A 16,454-nucleotide genomic window follows, 5' to 3' on the forward strand; every position below is an offset into this window, starting at 1 on the left:
AATTGCTTTTAAGACCTCTAGCAAAAATTTAAAACTGTGCTCAACGGTGAAAGCCTCGGTTACAGAATCATGAACAGAGAAGGCACCAAAGTAGGAGAAAAAGAAAAGAAAGAAGTAACTTGTATTTATCGAGTGCGTACTTTGGGTCAGATAATGTGTTTCACAGTTGATGTGAATTTGATTGCTGGTAAAAATACACGTAGTAAACATTTTTTTCCTTATAACGGATCTATTGAGATACAATTCACATACCATACAATTCACCCATTTGAAAGGCAGATTCAGTGGTGTTTAGTATGTTTGCAGAGTTGTGCAACCATGACCAAAATTGATTTTAGAATATTTTTATCACCCGAGAAAGAAGCCCCCGTATCCACTAGCAGTCTCTTCCCCTTTCTCCCAGCCCTAGACAACCACTAATCTTTCTGTTTCTTTGGATTTGTCTCTTCAGTTTCTTCCACTTCGTATCAGCAGAATCATTTGTGTGGTCTTGGATGTCTGGTCTTTCACTTAGCATGACGTTTTCAAGGTTCATCCATGTTGTGGCATGAGTCAGTACTTCATTCCGTGTTTTTGCTGAAGAAATATACTGCAATTTCTTTATCCGTTCATCAGCTTATGAACGGATAAAGGCTTGTTTCTCCTTTGGGCTACTAGCTATAAGTCTGCTGTGAACATTCAGTTATAAGTTTTAGTGTATGTATATGTTTTCATTTCTTTTAGGAAATTAACTCATATACTTAGGAGTGGAATTCCTGGGTCATATAGGGTAACATCCTTTTGAGGAACTGTCAGACTATTTTCTAAAGTGGTGGCCTGATAATATTCCTACTGGAAGTATAGGAGGGTTCCAATTATTTCTCCATATCCTCATAAACACTAGTTATTTTCTGTCTTTTTTATTGTGGCCATCCTAGAGGGTATGGTATAGTATCTCACTGTGGTCTTGACATGCATTTCCCTAATGACTAATGGTGCTGACCATCTTTTCTTATGCTTTTTTGGCTGTTTCTCTATCTTTGGAAAAATATCTATTCAAAGCCTCTTCCCAATTAAACAAATTCAGTTATTTGTCTTTTTTGTAAGCATTCTTTTCTTCGAGACAGGGTCTTAGTCTGTCACCCAGACTGGAGTGCAGTGGCACAATCTTGGCTCACTACAGCCTCAGTCTCCTGGTCTCAAGCTATCCTCTCATCTCAGCCTCCTAATTTCCTGGGACTATAGGTGTGTGCCACCATGCCCAGCTAATTTTTTTATTTTTTATTTTTTTTTTGTAAAGATGGAGTCTCACTATGTTGCCCAGGCTGGTCTTGAACTCCTGGGTTCAAGCAATCCTCCTGCCCTGGCCTCCCAAAATGCTGAGATTGCAGGCATGAACCACCCACCCAGCCACATTCTTTATGTAGTTTGGATATAAGTTCCTTATCAGATACATGATTTGCAAATATTTTCTCCCATTCTGTAGGTTGTCTTGATGGTATGCTTTGGAGCATAACTGTTTTTAATTTTTATGAAGTGTAATTTAATTTTTTGCCACTTAAGGTATTCTTGCCTTGATTGTACACACAAGGAAAGAGAGGATCGTAACCTTCTCACAAACGAGTATCCCAAATAACGGTGGGGCTGGATGGTTCAAACAAACATCCCTGTTCTTTGCTGCACTGTTACATGGTTCAATGCTGGCTTTTCTGTGGAGGGTTAGAAAGGATTCAGTGCCTGGTTGAGACAATATTTGAAACACTTTTTTTTAAAAACCCCAATCCCATTTTTCTTCTTTCTCTTTTCTATTTCATATATTTCCTTTTCTTAATGGATTTTTTCAGCATATAATAAGGTGACTAGTAATGGGAGTAAGAATTAGAAAGACTATTTTTAATTGTAGGCTGCATCTAGATAATAAATGAATCATATCGCATGACAATGGGCCCAGAAAGCCCCTAAGTGGGCGCTCACAAAGCTTCCCGGGCTGCTGTGGGAGTGCCCCACCGTGGCGGCCTTGCTGGGAAGAGGAACATGTGATGAGTGAACTCTGCTGCAGCTGCTAAAATACCAGCTTCTTAGTTCACAGATGCATTTGGTGGCTCTTAGCGCTCTGCAAAGCTGGCATGACCCTCTGTATCTGCATTTTTAATGAGTTCTTCAAAACCATTAATGCCTAGAGAATAATATGAATTCAGGCTGGATTAGAGATCCAGAGCCGTGTTTTTGGCCTAACGGTAACTGCATATGGGGAGAAAGGGCTGGGATCAGCATCTTCACTAGGTAGTTTTGCCAAGGAATCCCTGCGTTGGAACAATGCACTTGTGCCCAGGGACTGTGCCTCTGTCTGTTGGCTCAGCGTCTGCCTGGGGACCTGACCACATCTGCATTGGCACGCAGACATTAGGGCTTCAGCGCATTTCAGTTGTAAATTCAAGCTTCCGTTTCGTTTTAAAGGGGATGTCGTAGTGCGGCTGACTCATGACTTCTCAACTTTAAAATATTAGCCACTAGCTGTGATCACTTGGGAGTTTTCCACATACATACAGCATATTTCATGGCATTCCATCCTGCCAGTGTAAGGACCTTGTCTACCGGAGCTACAAAAACACTTTTATGCACTCTTTAAGATGCACATCAAATGGGAAAAGGCTTTGCCTAGCAGAATAGATCTACTACGTCAGATAATTACCAGATTGACTAACCTTCTGAGGCCTCTGTCTCATGGCATCTTGAACGGCTCTGCTGGGTCCGTTACCTTGAAAGCTCTCCTTCCTCCCTGCCTGAAGGAGTCCTGTTCGACCATGAGTGTCTCATACACCAGAGGTGCCTATACCATGAAACCTCTCCTAAATCACTAAGTCTTGTGCCCTAGCATATTTTTATACCTTCAGGATAGTGCATGCCACAGCTTTATGGAGGCCAGTTCTGAATGAATCTGTCTGACATGGGTCAGGAGCTATTAACAGTTGGGAGGGTGAACTGTGCTTTTATTCGTCTTCGTTGTTTGCCCCACTCACTGTTTCCACTTCAGAGACTGGAATGTGTGGGACATATGCTGAATACCTGAACATTTTGGTAATTGGAAATGACAGTTTCTTTTTTTTTTTTTTTTTTTTTTGAGATGGAATCTCGCTCTGTCACCAAGCTGGAGTGCAGTAGCTCTATCTCAGCTCACTGCAACCTCCGCCTCCCAGGTTCAAGCGATCTCTTGCCTCAGCTTCCTGAGTAGCTGGGATTACAGGCATACGCCACCACACCCGGCTAATTTTTGTATTATGAGTAGAGATGGGATTTCACCATGTTGGCCAGGATGGTCTCGATCTCCTGACCTCGCGATCCACCCACCTCGGCCTCCCAAAGGCATTTTTAATAAATAGAATGTATTTGCTAAACAACTACAAAAGAAAATGGTATATTTTCTTAATTCCAAATTCTGTGTCAATGGGTATCCTGGTGAATTTCCAGAGATGAATGTGTTTTTGAAATCAGTTTCGTATTCTCTTCCTCAAGGTCCCTAATGATCTTCCAAGTGTTTGTTTGACTGTACGGTCATGGCATTGCATGGGTGTCAATATTGGTTTCTGCTGCCCACAGTTTTCCTGAAGATGTACTTTGGAAAATGTTTAAGAAAGTTGACTTGGCAAATGGAAAGTTGGAGGATATAGTAAATTGCATTATCATTCAAAAATATTTGCTGCTCTTCTCTGGGGGAGGATTAAACATTCCCATTCTCCTGACATAACAGTTGGCGATGAGACTTGCTCTGGCCACAGAAGTATGACGGGAAGTGTGTACAGCCCTTCTACCACAGAGGCCAACAGTGTTGCAAACAGAGGGAGCTAAGTGGATATATTGTTTATAAGAAAAATTTTTGTTACAAACTACAGAGATTTGGGTGCTATTTGTTACTGTAGCATAAGCCAACATGTCCTGACTGATACAGAGACTGTTCCATGTATGGCGGATTACAGTAAGATGTACTTGAAGCAAAGAGAAGCAAATAAGTGCTAAGAAAGGTCTGAGGTTGCCATGAAATTGCAAATTAAGAGCCAATATTGAAGTTACTTCAGTAAAAGATATTGAAGTTGCCATGGGATTTCAAGCTACAATTCAATAATGATGTTGAGCATTTTGTGTATTAAGCTCAACTAAAGATTTACATAGAGAAACTAAATACTCCTATTTTCATTCATTCAGCATTCAGAAGTATTTATTCAGAACCTATGATGGTTTTGACATTTACCTAGGCATTGTAGTATATTAAAAAAATTACCTCACAAATTCTGCCCTGGGGACTGTATGGCTTATTAAGGAAGATCTTACCTTGGTAAATGTTTATAATTATAATAATATGAACAATGAGAAAAAAATTCAAGAGGAAGGAGGAAAAAGAAAGGATTCATGGAAGATGGGGCTTTGACCAAGACCTTGAGGTATGGATAAGGAAAGACACATCTTCAAAACCGGGATGTGAGTCAGCAGAGGCAGGAAATAGAGACGAGTATTTTGAGGCAGTGAGAACCTCTTTGACTAAAAAAATGTGGTGCTTAATGCAGAAACATGGTGGAAAATAAAACTGAAGTTAAATTGGGAAAAGATGGAGAAACTAAAATTCCTGGATGCGTGTTTTGATGTTTGGGAAGCAATGAGCCGTAGGAGATTTTGAGTGTGGCATGACAGTGAGCATCGCTTCCGTGTTTCCTGAATGTGCCCAAGTCGCACAAGGCCCAGAACCGGGAGGGCGAGGCCCGCGAGAAGGGTCTGGCCCCCGCGCGTGCTGCATCAGGCCCATGATCCGCATTTACAAGAAAAGGAGTCTAAAAACAACAGAACTGTGTGAAATGTATTATGAAGGGAAGCCTCTTTCTGCTGATGGTGTTGGAGAAACCGGTTTGCTGTTTGTGGAACCAAAATCCATGTACGTTTTCACTTCATGTCAAACACTGAAATAATTGCCACCCCTCAAAATAGATTTGCAGGTAGATCTGTATTGTGAGCTTACCGAAGGCTAAATGCAAGTTTTAACAATCACAAGGGAAAAAGTGAAATGGATAGATGTAATTGCATACAAAAAGTTAGGGATCTGTATGTCCTCCACTCAAAGCTGTTACAAGCTTTACAAACTGACAACTGGGAAAATGCTTGCAGAGAATACAAGCAAGGATTAACATATAAAGTGTTTCAATGAAAAGGTAAAAGCCATCAGAGGAAAGAGAAATGAGAAAAATAAATGAGTAATCAGATAATTTATAAGATTAAATACAGAGAACAAACAAACATTTAGGAAGTATTCAATTTTTTAAAAAGTCGTTGAAAGGACAAGGTTTTCCCAAGGGATATAGCAAAGCCTATTTATAAGAGATAATGTGTGATATTGTCATATTTGCAAGGTGCACTAGGCACTTTTGTTAATCTGCTGATAGTGGCAGCGGCATACCTTGGTGTGATACATTTGCAAAGTAATTTGACAATTTTTATCAAAAGCTTTAAACCTTGGCCTACCAATCCCTCTTTTGGCATATTCATCCTCAAGAAATAAGTCTCAATGTAGAAAAATGGCTCTGCACAAATATATCCTTAAGAGTGCTATTTATAGTTTTATAAAAATTGAAAACACCTAAATCTACAGCATTCAGGAATTTGTATTTATAGAGTCCTTGTGTCGATATTTGATGGATCATTAGGAAGAACCGAAAATTGTGTTTACAAATAATTTGTAGCAACTCTAAAAAGTTTTATGCTATGATGACACAGGATATATGCATTTGATCAGAGCTGTGTATGAGAAATTCTGCGCGCGCACACACACACACACACACAAAGACTGGAGGAAATTTCCGAGACTGTCAGCCTTGAAGAGCTGGGTATGTTTGGTGATTTCTTTTCTCTTTTATATAATCCTGGCTGCAAATGTGGTTGATGCTAAAGGTAGGAGGCCTGGAGATAAAATCGTTCATCTCCTGCATAATGGTAATAGTCATACGAGTGAATCAGACTGCCAAAGAGAAAAATCTAGGGACAGACACAGAAAGGGACGTGGAATAAAGTCTGAAGAATGCATATACTTAGGGGCAGGAGGAGAATAGGAGCCTGCCAGGCTTGGAGTAGGAGGAGATCAGGAAAGGTGAGGCCTTTTGGAGTTTAGGGTGTGGGCGGCTTCAGAAAGAAGGCACCTGCCAGTGTCGGGGAGCAATCGGAGGAGCTGATTAGAGAGGGTCATTCGGTTCTCACTGGCGGGCTCTCAGGCAGCTCCATCAGAATCCAGAAAACAAGGAGCGGGAGGATTGGAACTGAGAAAGTGGCCTATTGAAACAAACAGGGGGAAACAAAGGCCACACTTGCCTTGCTCTAAGAAAACCAAAATAGGCCAGGCGCAGTGGCTCGCACCTGTAATCCCAGAACTTTGAGAGGCCGAGGCGGGCAGATCACAAGGTCAGGAGTTCAAGACCAGCCTGGCCAATATGGTGATACCCTGTCTCTACTAAAAATACCAAAAACAAACAAACAAACAAAAAAAACTAGCTGGGCGTGGTGGCGGGCACCTGTAGTCCCAGCTACTTGGGAGGCTGAGGCAGGAGAATCACTTGAACCGGGGAGGTGGAGGTTGTAGTGAGCTGAGATCATGCCACTGCAGTCCAGCCAGGGTGACAGAGCGAGACTCCATCTCAAAAAAACAAAAGGAAAGAAAAACGAAATAAGAGAGAAAAGGCAAATACAGTGCTGAATGTGGCAGGATATTTTCTCACTCTGTCCTGGTGGTGGTGGTAGGATTCCAAAGTGTGTTGAGTGGAATGTTCACATCCGAGAATTAATACTGGGACTCGTGGACAAGAAAGCAGACAGGTGCTCCTTCGAGCTCTCGTTAATGCCTCTTCTGTGGCCGAAGCAGAAGCCCTCAGTGTGCACCGCTGCTTTCTCCGGGACTGGACTTGCTTCTCTGCCTCTCTTGTTCTTAGGGTGCCCCTGAGCTAGCCCAGTCACTCTAGGGACCATGCCTCCAACATCTGTGTTCAGGGCTGAACTCCAGGTGGGCCGAAAGGACAACTGGTCAAAGCCTTTCTTGCCCAGTAAAGCCTTGAGCCACCTCTCCCCTGTCTACAAGGAAGAAGGGAATAGTTGTCCATTAAAGAATAAACAAGACATTTGGCATTATTCTGGATTCTAAGCTAAAAACTTCTAAGTTTTTCCAGGTTCTCAACTGAGTGTGTAGCCTCAGAAGAGCATCCTCATCACTACACCCCCCTCCTGATTCTTCTAGAAATACCGCTAGCAGACAGAAGCAAACTGCTTGGTGGTGGACCACCCCTTCATTCACAGACTTCTCCATTGCATGTTGTTGACCTGTGGAGGTCAAAGCAAACTCTTTAGTCTGCCGTGCCGTTTCTCTGGTGTAATATCCTTGTCTGTGTCCCCTAGGTGCCTATCCTCGACTGTCGCTGAGCTTTCGGCTGAAGAGGAACATTGGGTACTTCATTCTTCAGACGTACATGCCCTCGATACTGATAACGATTCTGTCGTGGGTGTCCTTCTGGATCAATTATGATGCATCTGCCGCTAGGGTCGCCCTCGGTATGTGCTGTTTTTAAGTGATATTTAAATGTAAAGTAACCGTATCATTACAGGATTCAGATAGTTCAAAGGCTGTAGTTCAACTACCATTTTTTGACATCGTGACACACGCGTTGCCCGTATAGTCACTTTTTATCTTGAAACACTAATTTCACGCACGGTTCCCTTGATGTGTTAATTTAATTATAAGGCTCAAATGAGAATTTTCATGCCCATGAAAGGGAAAATATGCTTGCAGAATATTTGCATGATAAAACTAGTTTTGACACTAATTTTAAAGCAAGGATTAACATCTCCTGTTCAAAATTATTCCATGGCCCAGAAAGAAGACTTGATTAATTGTGCATTCTTCTTTTATAAGTCAGAAAAATAGTCAAATATTACAGCATAGAACTGGAATTGCACAATGTGATGAGCACTAAAATGTAGAATTCAATTCTGAGTGATTCCCAAAGGCCCTGGTGATCTTTTCTGACCATTGGTGGTTTGACAACTGGATTATTAGCTGATGTACAATATGTACTATAGGTTCCAATATTATTTTTAGCATTTTGGTTATCAAGGGAAGGCTTGTATTTTCAGAAACATTATTCTCTACTCAGCTGATTAATATGAAACGGCATAGACAAAATAATTATTTAAATATATTTACATAAGTACAGAGCTGTTGGGCAATCTTCTGTCCATCCCTTTGGGTGGGGTTGAATTTATTTCCTGAAAGTGAAAGTCAATAGTACTTATAAAAATTGATGGAAAAGAATTATCAACGCATTATCTGGCAAAATGCCTTACAAAAAAACATAAGAATTCATAAGAATTCAGGGTTCCAGTTATCCCTTCTTTCCTGTTTTTTTCTTTTTTTTTTTGAGACAAGGTCTCACTCTGTCACCCAAGCTGGAGTGCAGTGGCACAATTATGATTACGGCTCACTGCAGCCTCAACCTGAACTCAAGTGATCCTCTCAACTCTACCTCCTGGATAGAGGGGACAACAGACATACACTACCGCACTTGGCTAATGTTTTAATTTTTTGTAGAGATGGAGTTTTGCCATGTTTCCCAGACTAGTCTCGAACTCTTGGCCTCAAGCCATCTGCCCACCGCGGCCTCCCAGAGTACTAGGATTATAGGCGTGAGCCACCACACCCAGCCCTTTTTCTGTTTATCAGCTTTTCCCAGGACTTTAAGTTGAATAACATGTTTTCTTTTCTAATAAAATGTAAGTACATGTGAGTATATGCATGACAAACATGTGACTTGCATAGTTGTAATCAAGGTTAGATTTATTTCCCAGGAAATAACACATAACTATGACTTGAGAAAATCAGGTAGCTCTTCCTAAGGGTGTTAAGTGGATTAAAAAACCACTCTATGAAGAGTAAATCTGCAAAAAACTGAAAGTGCTGTTTTCATTTTTATGTATTTCTAATAGGTATCATAAACACAGTTCCCTTAAAAAAAAAAAAAAAAGTATCCAGGACTTTCTGCAGCCCGCAGATCTTCCCCAGTAATGTCAGTCTTTATGTAGCTCTTACTTTAAAAATATATATATGTTTTACTAGATTACTGTTTGTTAAATTCTTTTCTCTTTTCACTTGGAAAATTCAGAGATACAATACATGTGTAGGGGCAGATCTAAATTATGCAGAGCTGTTAGCTTATACAATTTCAAGCACCCCCTTTTAAGAAAAATAATATGAAATATACAAATGCAAAGTTGCTGGGACCCCTCCGCAAGCCTAGAAAAGGCCTATGAAAGTGGAGACCGAGCTGAAGCTGACATTTCACTGCTTTGCCGTGAATCTACTGCAGAGAATTTGCCAGTCACTGCGATAATTAGTGAAATATGAGTACCAAGGAGCCATGATTATCTGACATCACAAGGGGTGGGGTGTACTGAAAATGTGCGTATCTGAATTTCCTAGCCATCACAGATTCTGTCCCTCCCTAATTGTGAAGTGTTGCCTTCTATTGTGTTAAACCGTTAGTACCCTGGAAGTGAGTTCCATTTAACCCAGTTTCATTAAGGTATATGAAAGTAGATTCCACACTTTTTCTTCATGACGCAGCATTTTTAATAGAAACCAATTGGGCCTCTGTGGCTTTGCTGGGATGAAGGCGTGGGCTGGCTAGGGTTGCTGGAGGCAGGCGTGAGAGCCAGAGCGAAGGGGATATTCATTAGAGTTAGCGTGACCCCAAGGTCAGGAGGGCAGCTGTGATCTTAGGGCTGTGGGTCTGGCCAGACAAGAACCCAACAGATCCAGCTCTCAGAGTATGACACCTGCACATGCATTCCCTGTCCCTCCTGCCAATACAAGACTTGAGTCCAGATCTGCAGTCGCTGGGAAACGTCAGTTGGCGAATTCAGACAATCATGACGCAGTGCCAGGAGCACTGAATGACGTCATCATCATCATCAGTACCACAGCCAGGATAATAAAGGCTGAAAATTACCACATAGTTGGGCGCCACTTTCTCTGCTAAGGCCATTCACGTAGTCATCTGTCCTGGAGAAGATTCCAGCAGGGTATGGAGGATTATCGCCCCAGTCTTACAGAGCACGAAAATGAGATGCAGAGAAGCTCAGTAGCTGGTACGAAGTCATGTAATTACCAAGTTTCAGAAGAAAGATTTCAATCCAGTTAGTCTAACTTCCAGACCTCCCTTAATTACTACATATAATTCCTAAAGTGTCAATAAAACTGTAGTGAAGAGTTATTTGGTCTACTATGTTATAAAAGCCATGGATTTTTTTTTTAAGAAAAGAAAAAAGCTAACCAAATATTATGAACTCTTATTATTGAGGAATCCCCCATAACTGTTAAGATGCTACTGAGCTCCATAGGATACCTCTATAGTTTGGAGAGCTTTCACTGGAGAAATCCCCCTTCCTGCCACCCCTTCCCAAGCACCTCGTCTTGTAGCACAGCTTTGAAATGCTCACAGTGTGTTTTGCATTCATCCGAAGGGGCTGCACTGTGATCGATACGCATTGCTTCTAAATGCATGATAAAGGTGCAGCCTCTGCACAGACAGGGTGGGCGGGGCTCAGCAGAGGCCTCTGTGGAGGGCTCACCCTTGGGCTCTGGGCACTACTGGACCTGGACTCAACACGGGAGGGACTCAGGGCCTGTTCTGCTGGCTCTTCCAACAGCCGTGCTCCTCGGCTGCTCTGTGGGCTTCAGTATGATATGCTTCTGCTGCCCAGGGTCTGACCATCAGATACGTTGAACTGTTTGTGTTAACGACCACCAAACTTTAAAGTGGGAAGTTGTCATTAGATGGCCTCCCTCAAAACCCTTGGTGAATACTGGTTGGTGTCCCTTATCCAAAATGCCTGGTACCAGAAGTGTTTTGAAAATCAGATTTTTTTTCTAATTTTGGAGTATCTGCATTATACTTAGAGTTTGAGCATCTCTAATCCAAAAATTCAAAATCTGAAATGCTCCAATTAGCATTTCCTTTGAGCACCATGCAGGCACTCAAAACGGTCCAGATTTTGGAACATTTCAGATTTTGGATTTTTAGGTGAGGGATACTCAATCTGCAAAAGTACTGGTACTTCTAAAGGTAAAAATGTATACTGATAAAATTTAGGCCAGATTATTTTTTTCATGAGGAGGAGAAACAAAATATTGTGATTAAACAATGCAAAGAAATTATATTTTATTTCATATTCATTTTTATAAATACAATTTTCAAATACAATATTTCATACATAATCTAAATGACAAATAAATTGAGGCTGGCAATTTATAGAACGACTTACAAGCCTGGTGAACACACAAAACAACACGAAAGCCACCACCCAGCCATTTTCTGTACCGCAGCTGGATGATTTGCCTTTAGAGAGCAGAAGGTCAAGGCAAGGCCAGGAAACCCAGAGGCTACCGAAGAATGATTTTTCTGTAATGATGATACTCATATGATTATTTGTTGTTAGTGTTAACAGTGCCAGTTACTACTTATTGGCACATCAGAGCTTTTCAGACATTGCCATCAGATTTCCAGCAGCTCCAAATGATGGCTACAGACCCACAGAGGCAGAGCAGCGCTTTGGGTCTGGGCCGTGTGGCTCCCCTTTACAGGCTGTGGACCACCACAATATACCACCATCCACGGTGTCCTACATAGGAGGTAAAGCAACAGAAGGAGTTAGTAAATGCGTTATCCTCTTAAGCTAAGAACTCATGTGGCTTGTGGGTCCAAACTAGAAAGACCCGAGCAGTCACTGCGAATCTTTTTGTCAGGGATTCCTGAGCCTGTGCTAATGGGCCTGGGTCCGGGGTCCTAGCCCAGGTCCCTCTGGGGCTCCTTTACCAGGCTGAGTACCTGTGGGATGTGCTGGCTGCACCTATTCCTATGTGCTTTCAGCCCATTGTCTGGGACATCTGCTGAGGCCTGTGTCATACATGTCCATTCAAAATAGCCAGCAGGAGAGGCAGAGCCATGACTAAAGCAAACTGCTCAGTCTTCCCAAATCCACGTTGAAGGGGGAACCACGGTAGTGGCAACGACATTACAAACTTCGTGAATAATGGTGAGAATGCCTAATTTTGTAGCATTTGCACGGTGTTTTCACGTTTATTTGTAAACAGTAATTATCCCATTGCCATTTTCAATTTTAAAAAGTCCCCAGGTGCACATGAATGTGATGTTAAAAGAGAATCTTAAATTACTCTGACATCTTGGATTTCCGTACATTCCATCAGCAACCATGGTTTACAGTTCTATGTAAAAAGAGTTCCTCAACTCTTCAATTCTCTTCTTAGCTTTTAGTAGCAGTTCAGAGCTCAGTGGAGGGAGCACTTGTGTTGGAGATGGAAGACTGGGCTTTCTAGCCTGCTCGCCAGCTCATTCCCAGGCCAGCTGAGCTCTGCAGTCTCGAGTTCCTCCCTGTGGGCCTCGAGATGCTGCCTCCTAGGATAGGATGGGAAATCAGAGGGGGATGAAGTTGGAATGCTTAGTAAATTCAAACCCTGCCCTGGAGGGCTGGGCTGGGACCCTGTGCAGAATGGCCTGGGCTGCATCCCAGAGTACATATCCTGACAGTGCTGAGCTGTAGGGCTGGCACTACCTCTTGGCCTCAGTGATGTCATGTAGGTTTTGGGTGACTGAGGATGAAGGATTATGGTTAGACTGTCTCCTTTTAAAGTCTCATTTTTGAGGAAAGCCTGACAAAGCAATGCAGAGAAACCTGTTCACTTTATTGGGTCCTGAAAGCCACATCTTCACATTCAGTGGCATCAGTTGCATGGGTAGAAAAGAGCTCAGCACTCAAAGCTGTCTTGCATCCTTGAGACGTATTAATATTTCAAAAATACAGTCTCCGAGACAGCGTGTCAGCTGCAGTACTACCATCCCACCCTACCACACGAGAATGGTCCATGCCTTTCCTGTGAGCGCAGCTTAGCTTCACTCAACAAGCTCTGGGCACGCCACTCACTTGCCTCCCGGTGTCTGTGGCCTCAGATGATTCAGTGTGGAATCTTGTCTATTGCTATGGGAGGGAGAATTGCACAATATGGTCCTTACATGGTTCTAGACTACATTGAGCTCTGTTTGGGAAACAATGAGATCATTCATACAATACTATGTAAAGAATTCAACGTAACGACTTTTAAAAAAAGGATCTGATGAGTTGCCCCGGAGTATGGTGGGATTCTATAAGATGAATGAAATCACTAACCCTTAACTTGAGCAAACATTTCCTAAGCAGCTTCTGTACAGATTCTTTCTTAGTTGAGGAGGGAAGTTGCTCTGTGAGATCATCTTCCCTCAGAAGAATAGCTCAGCTATTTCTTTCTCTTTGAGCTCAGGGCTGGATCTCATGGCTAATAATTTTAAAACTCATTGCCTCATTCCTCTCGCTTCCAGTAAGCATTGTAGTAGGAATTATTTTCTTCTCACAGACTGTCTCACTGAGCTCTCACTCATAGCCTTGCCTCTGCAGCTACGGACCCCTCCAATTCATTCTTTTTCCTGGAGGTTTCTCATCATTTATGCTAAATTCTGGGTTTATTTTTATTTTTTCCAGCATTAATAAAAACCACATTCTTTTTTTCTGCTCTCCTTATCTCTTCTTCTACTCTCAAAATTCCATCCTGTGTGATAGCAAGGTGCAGTGGGCAGGGGTTGGGTGGGGGAGGGAGATGCCCTGCACAACTTCACTTCCCCAGAGTACAGATGTCAGCTCGCTGTTCTGAGCGGTGATGCGTGGCCCCGATGACACGATGTGTGCTCTGTTGCATTCCAGTCACCCCGCCGTATTCGACCCATTATCTCTGACTACTTAAAGCTGTTTGGGAAAACACAAAAGGACAGTGAACAGTGAAGACCCGTGTGGCAAAGCTGCAGCCTCTCACCACTTTGTTTGTTTTCTAGGGATCACAACCGTGCTGACAATGACAACCATCAACACCCACCTTCGGGAGACCTTGCCCAAAATCCCCTACGTCAAAGCCATCGACATGTACCTTATGGGCTGCTTCGTCTTTGTGTTCCTGGCCCTTCTGGAGTACGCCTTTGTCAACTACATCTTCTTTGGAAGAGGCCCTCAAAGGCAGAAGAAGCTTGCGGAAAAGACAGCCAAGGCAAAGAATGACCGTTCAAAGAGCGAAAGCAACCGGGTAGGCACTCCACCGCCTTGACCCCCCCTGGGCCCTGCAGCTCAGCAGCTACTGCATTTACTTGCATGATCGTTCCTTGTTTTTCCCCAGTAGTGTATGTCAGGCCACACACCCTTCTTGTACGTGTGATATAGTCCTTATGACATGGCACCCAGCTGTTTTTTATTCAGACCAGTCCAGTGGAGTTCGGGCCTTCTAGCTAGGACTGGCCAGAGTTGACTGAAACCAGTGGATGTAGGCTTACACACAAAGAACCATTGGCCTGGCCAACGAAATTGACTTTTGGCGTTTCCGTGCACATTGACCCTGGTCCAGTTGCTTTTTGCCCAGGTAATGCATTCCCCAATGGTCGCTTCCATTATTCCAGTCTACCCTCAGGGCACAGACCTAGGCCTTCTTCCTCTCACCAATAAGCCCCTTAAAACAGCAACTCTCTGGATGGACAGCCTATTGAGAAGTGGAGCTCATTCTTGAATTTGGATGAGGGCATTTGAACTGGGGCTGGTTAATCTCTGGCCTGGTGCTGAACACAAGGGAGAGGGTCAACATGGAGCTGGCAGTGAAAGACTCCCTCGCCCTTTCTGAATTCTCCACTTACAGAAGTGAGTAACAGGGCGCAATGGTTTTTAAATATACTTGCATGAGCTTTGAGTAGGACTTGGGGCAGACTTGATGATCATAATCTGAAATATTTCCCCGTGCAAGTTACCGGGTTTCCTATAAAACCAACATTAGTATTGATGCTGGAGAAGCCAAAATCATCTATAGTTTCCTACAAAGAGAACAAACCCTGTGGGTCTGGAATGAATGAAACGCTGGGGTGGAGTGTGTGAATCTGATCTGTAGCAGCATTTTTCCAAAATGTTTCAATATTCCTTTAGTTGTAAAATTATCAGTTTGATGATCAAGCATGCTGCCATTCTTTGCACTGGAGTAGGGATATAGTCTCTTGTCCACCTGCCCACTGGCCACAGTCCTCTAGGGCAAAAGCAAAGTTCAAAAGGAACGAACAAGACGGGCAGTGCTCTCTCTGGAAGCTCTCATAGATCTGCCATGGCCCTGGCCCCTCCCAGTTGTGTTTTGCAAAAAGCCAGGGTTGGGCAGACCTAGGCACTTTGTTTTAGGAAGTCCATGGACTTTCTAAAGCCCTCACACACCCTCCTCCCGCCCAGCTCAACTCAGCAATGCTCTTACATCCTTCCAACCACAAAGCCCCTTGATCTTTAGATGTCATTTCAGCTTATATAAAAGCGGTATGTTATTGTGATTATAAACAACATTTGAATGAAAGCACATTATAGTTCCAATATAATTTTTAAAATATATCCTTCCACCTCTTCTATCCCCTCAGATCCTCAAGGATATATTTCTACCTGTTTACATATTGGGTTTCTTCCCACATCTTTTTTTTTAATTCTTCTTGTTAAACGTACTGTTAGGCCATTCTTGTGTTGCTATAAAGGAATACCTGAGAGTGGCAAATTTACAAAGAAAACAGGTTTAATTGGTTCACGGTTCTGCAGGTTTTACAGGAAGCGTGGCAATAATGTCTGCTCGGTTTCTGAGATGATTTCAGGAAGCTCACAATCATGGTGGAAGTCAAAGCGGGAGCTGCAGGCACGTTACATGGCAAAAGTAGGAACAAGGAGGAGGGGAAGATGCTGCATACTTTTAAACAGCCAGATCATCTCATGAGAAGTCACTCACTATCATAGACAGCACCAAAGGGATGGTGCTAAACAGTTCATGAGGAAACTGTGTCAAATTGTTGGAGGTGGGGCCCTGGTGGGAGATGATTGGATCACGAGGGCGGTTTCTCACGAATGGTTTAATACCACAGTACCACCCCGCTTGGTGCTGTCCTCATGAGATGTGTCTGCTCCCCCTTACCTTCCACCATGATTATAAGTTTCCTGGGGCTTCCCCGGAAGCCGAGAGGTGCCAGCACCATGCTTCCTGTACAGCTTGCAGAACTGTAAGCCAATTAAACCTCTTACCTCTTTCTTTATGAATTACCCAGTCTCTGGTATTTCCTTTTTTCTTTTTTTTTTTCTTTCTTTTTTTTTTTTTTTTTGAGATGGAGTTTCACTCTTGTTGCCCAGGCTGGAGTGCAATGGCACGATCTTGACTCACTGCAGCTTCCGCCTCCCAGGTTCAAGTGATTCTCCTGCCTCAGCCTCCTGAGTAGCTGGAATTACAGGCATATAACACCATACCCAGCTAATTTTGTATTTTTAGTCGAGACGGGGTTTCTCCATGTTGGCCAGGCTGGTCT

General features: G+C 42.9%; 1 protein-coding gene across 2 annotated transcripts in view; it reads left to right on the forward strand.

Moving 5' to 3' along the window:
• Positions 1 to 16,454, forward strand: part of GABRB3 (gamma-aminobutyric acid type A receptor subunit beta3) — a 224,558-nt gene that overhangs the window by 194,354 nt on the left and 13,750 nt on the right. For both annotated transcript variants that reach the window (XM_008017342.3, XM_073011981.1), the window contains 2 exons: positions 7,399 to 7,551; positions 13,935 to 14,179. In XM_008017342.3, the coding sequence (XP_008015533.1) occupies positions 7,399 to 7,551; positions 13,935 to 14,179 (398 nt within the window). The remainder of the gene's footprint in view (positions 1 to 7,398; positions 7,552 to 13,934; positions 14,180 to 16,454) is intronic.

The sequence above is a fragment of the Chlorocebus sabaeus genome, chromosome 26 (assembly GCF_047675955.1).
Source record: "Chlorocebus sabaeus isolate Y175 chromosome 26, mChlSab1.0.hap1, whole genome shotgun sequence".
Classification (NCBI taxonomy): Eukaryota; Metazoa; Chordata; class Mammalia; order Primates; family Cercopithecidae; genus Chlorocebus; species Chlorocebus sabaeus.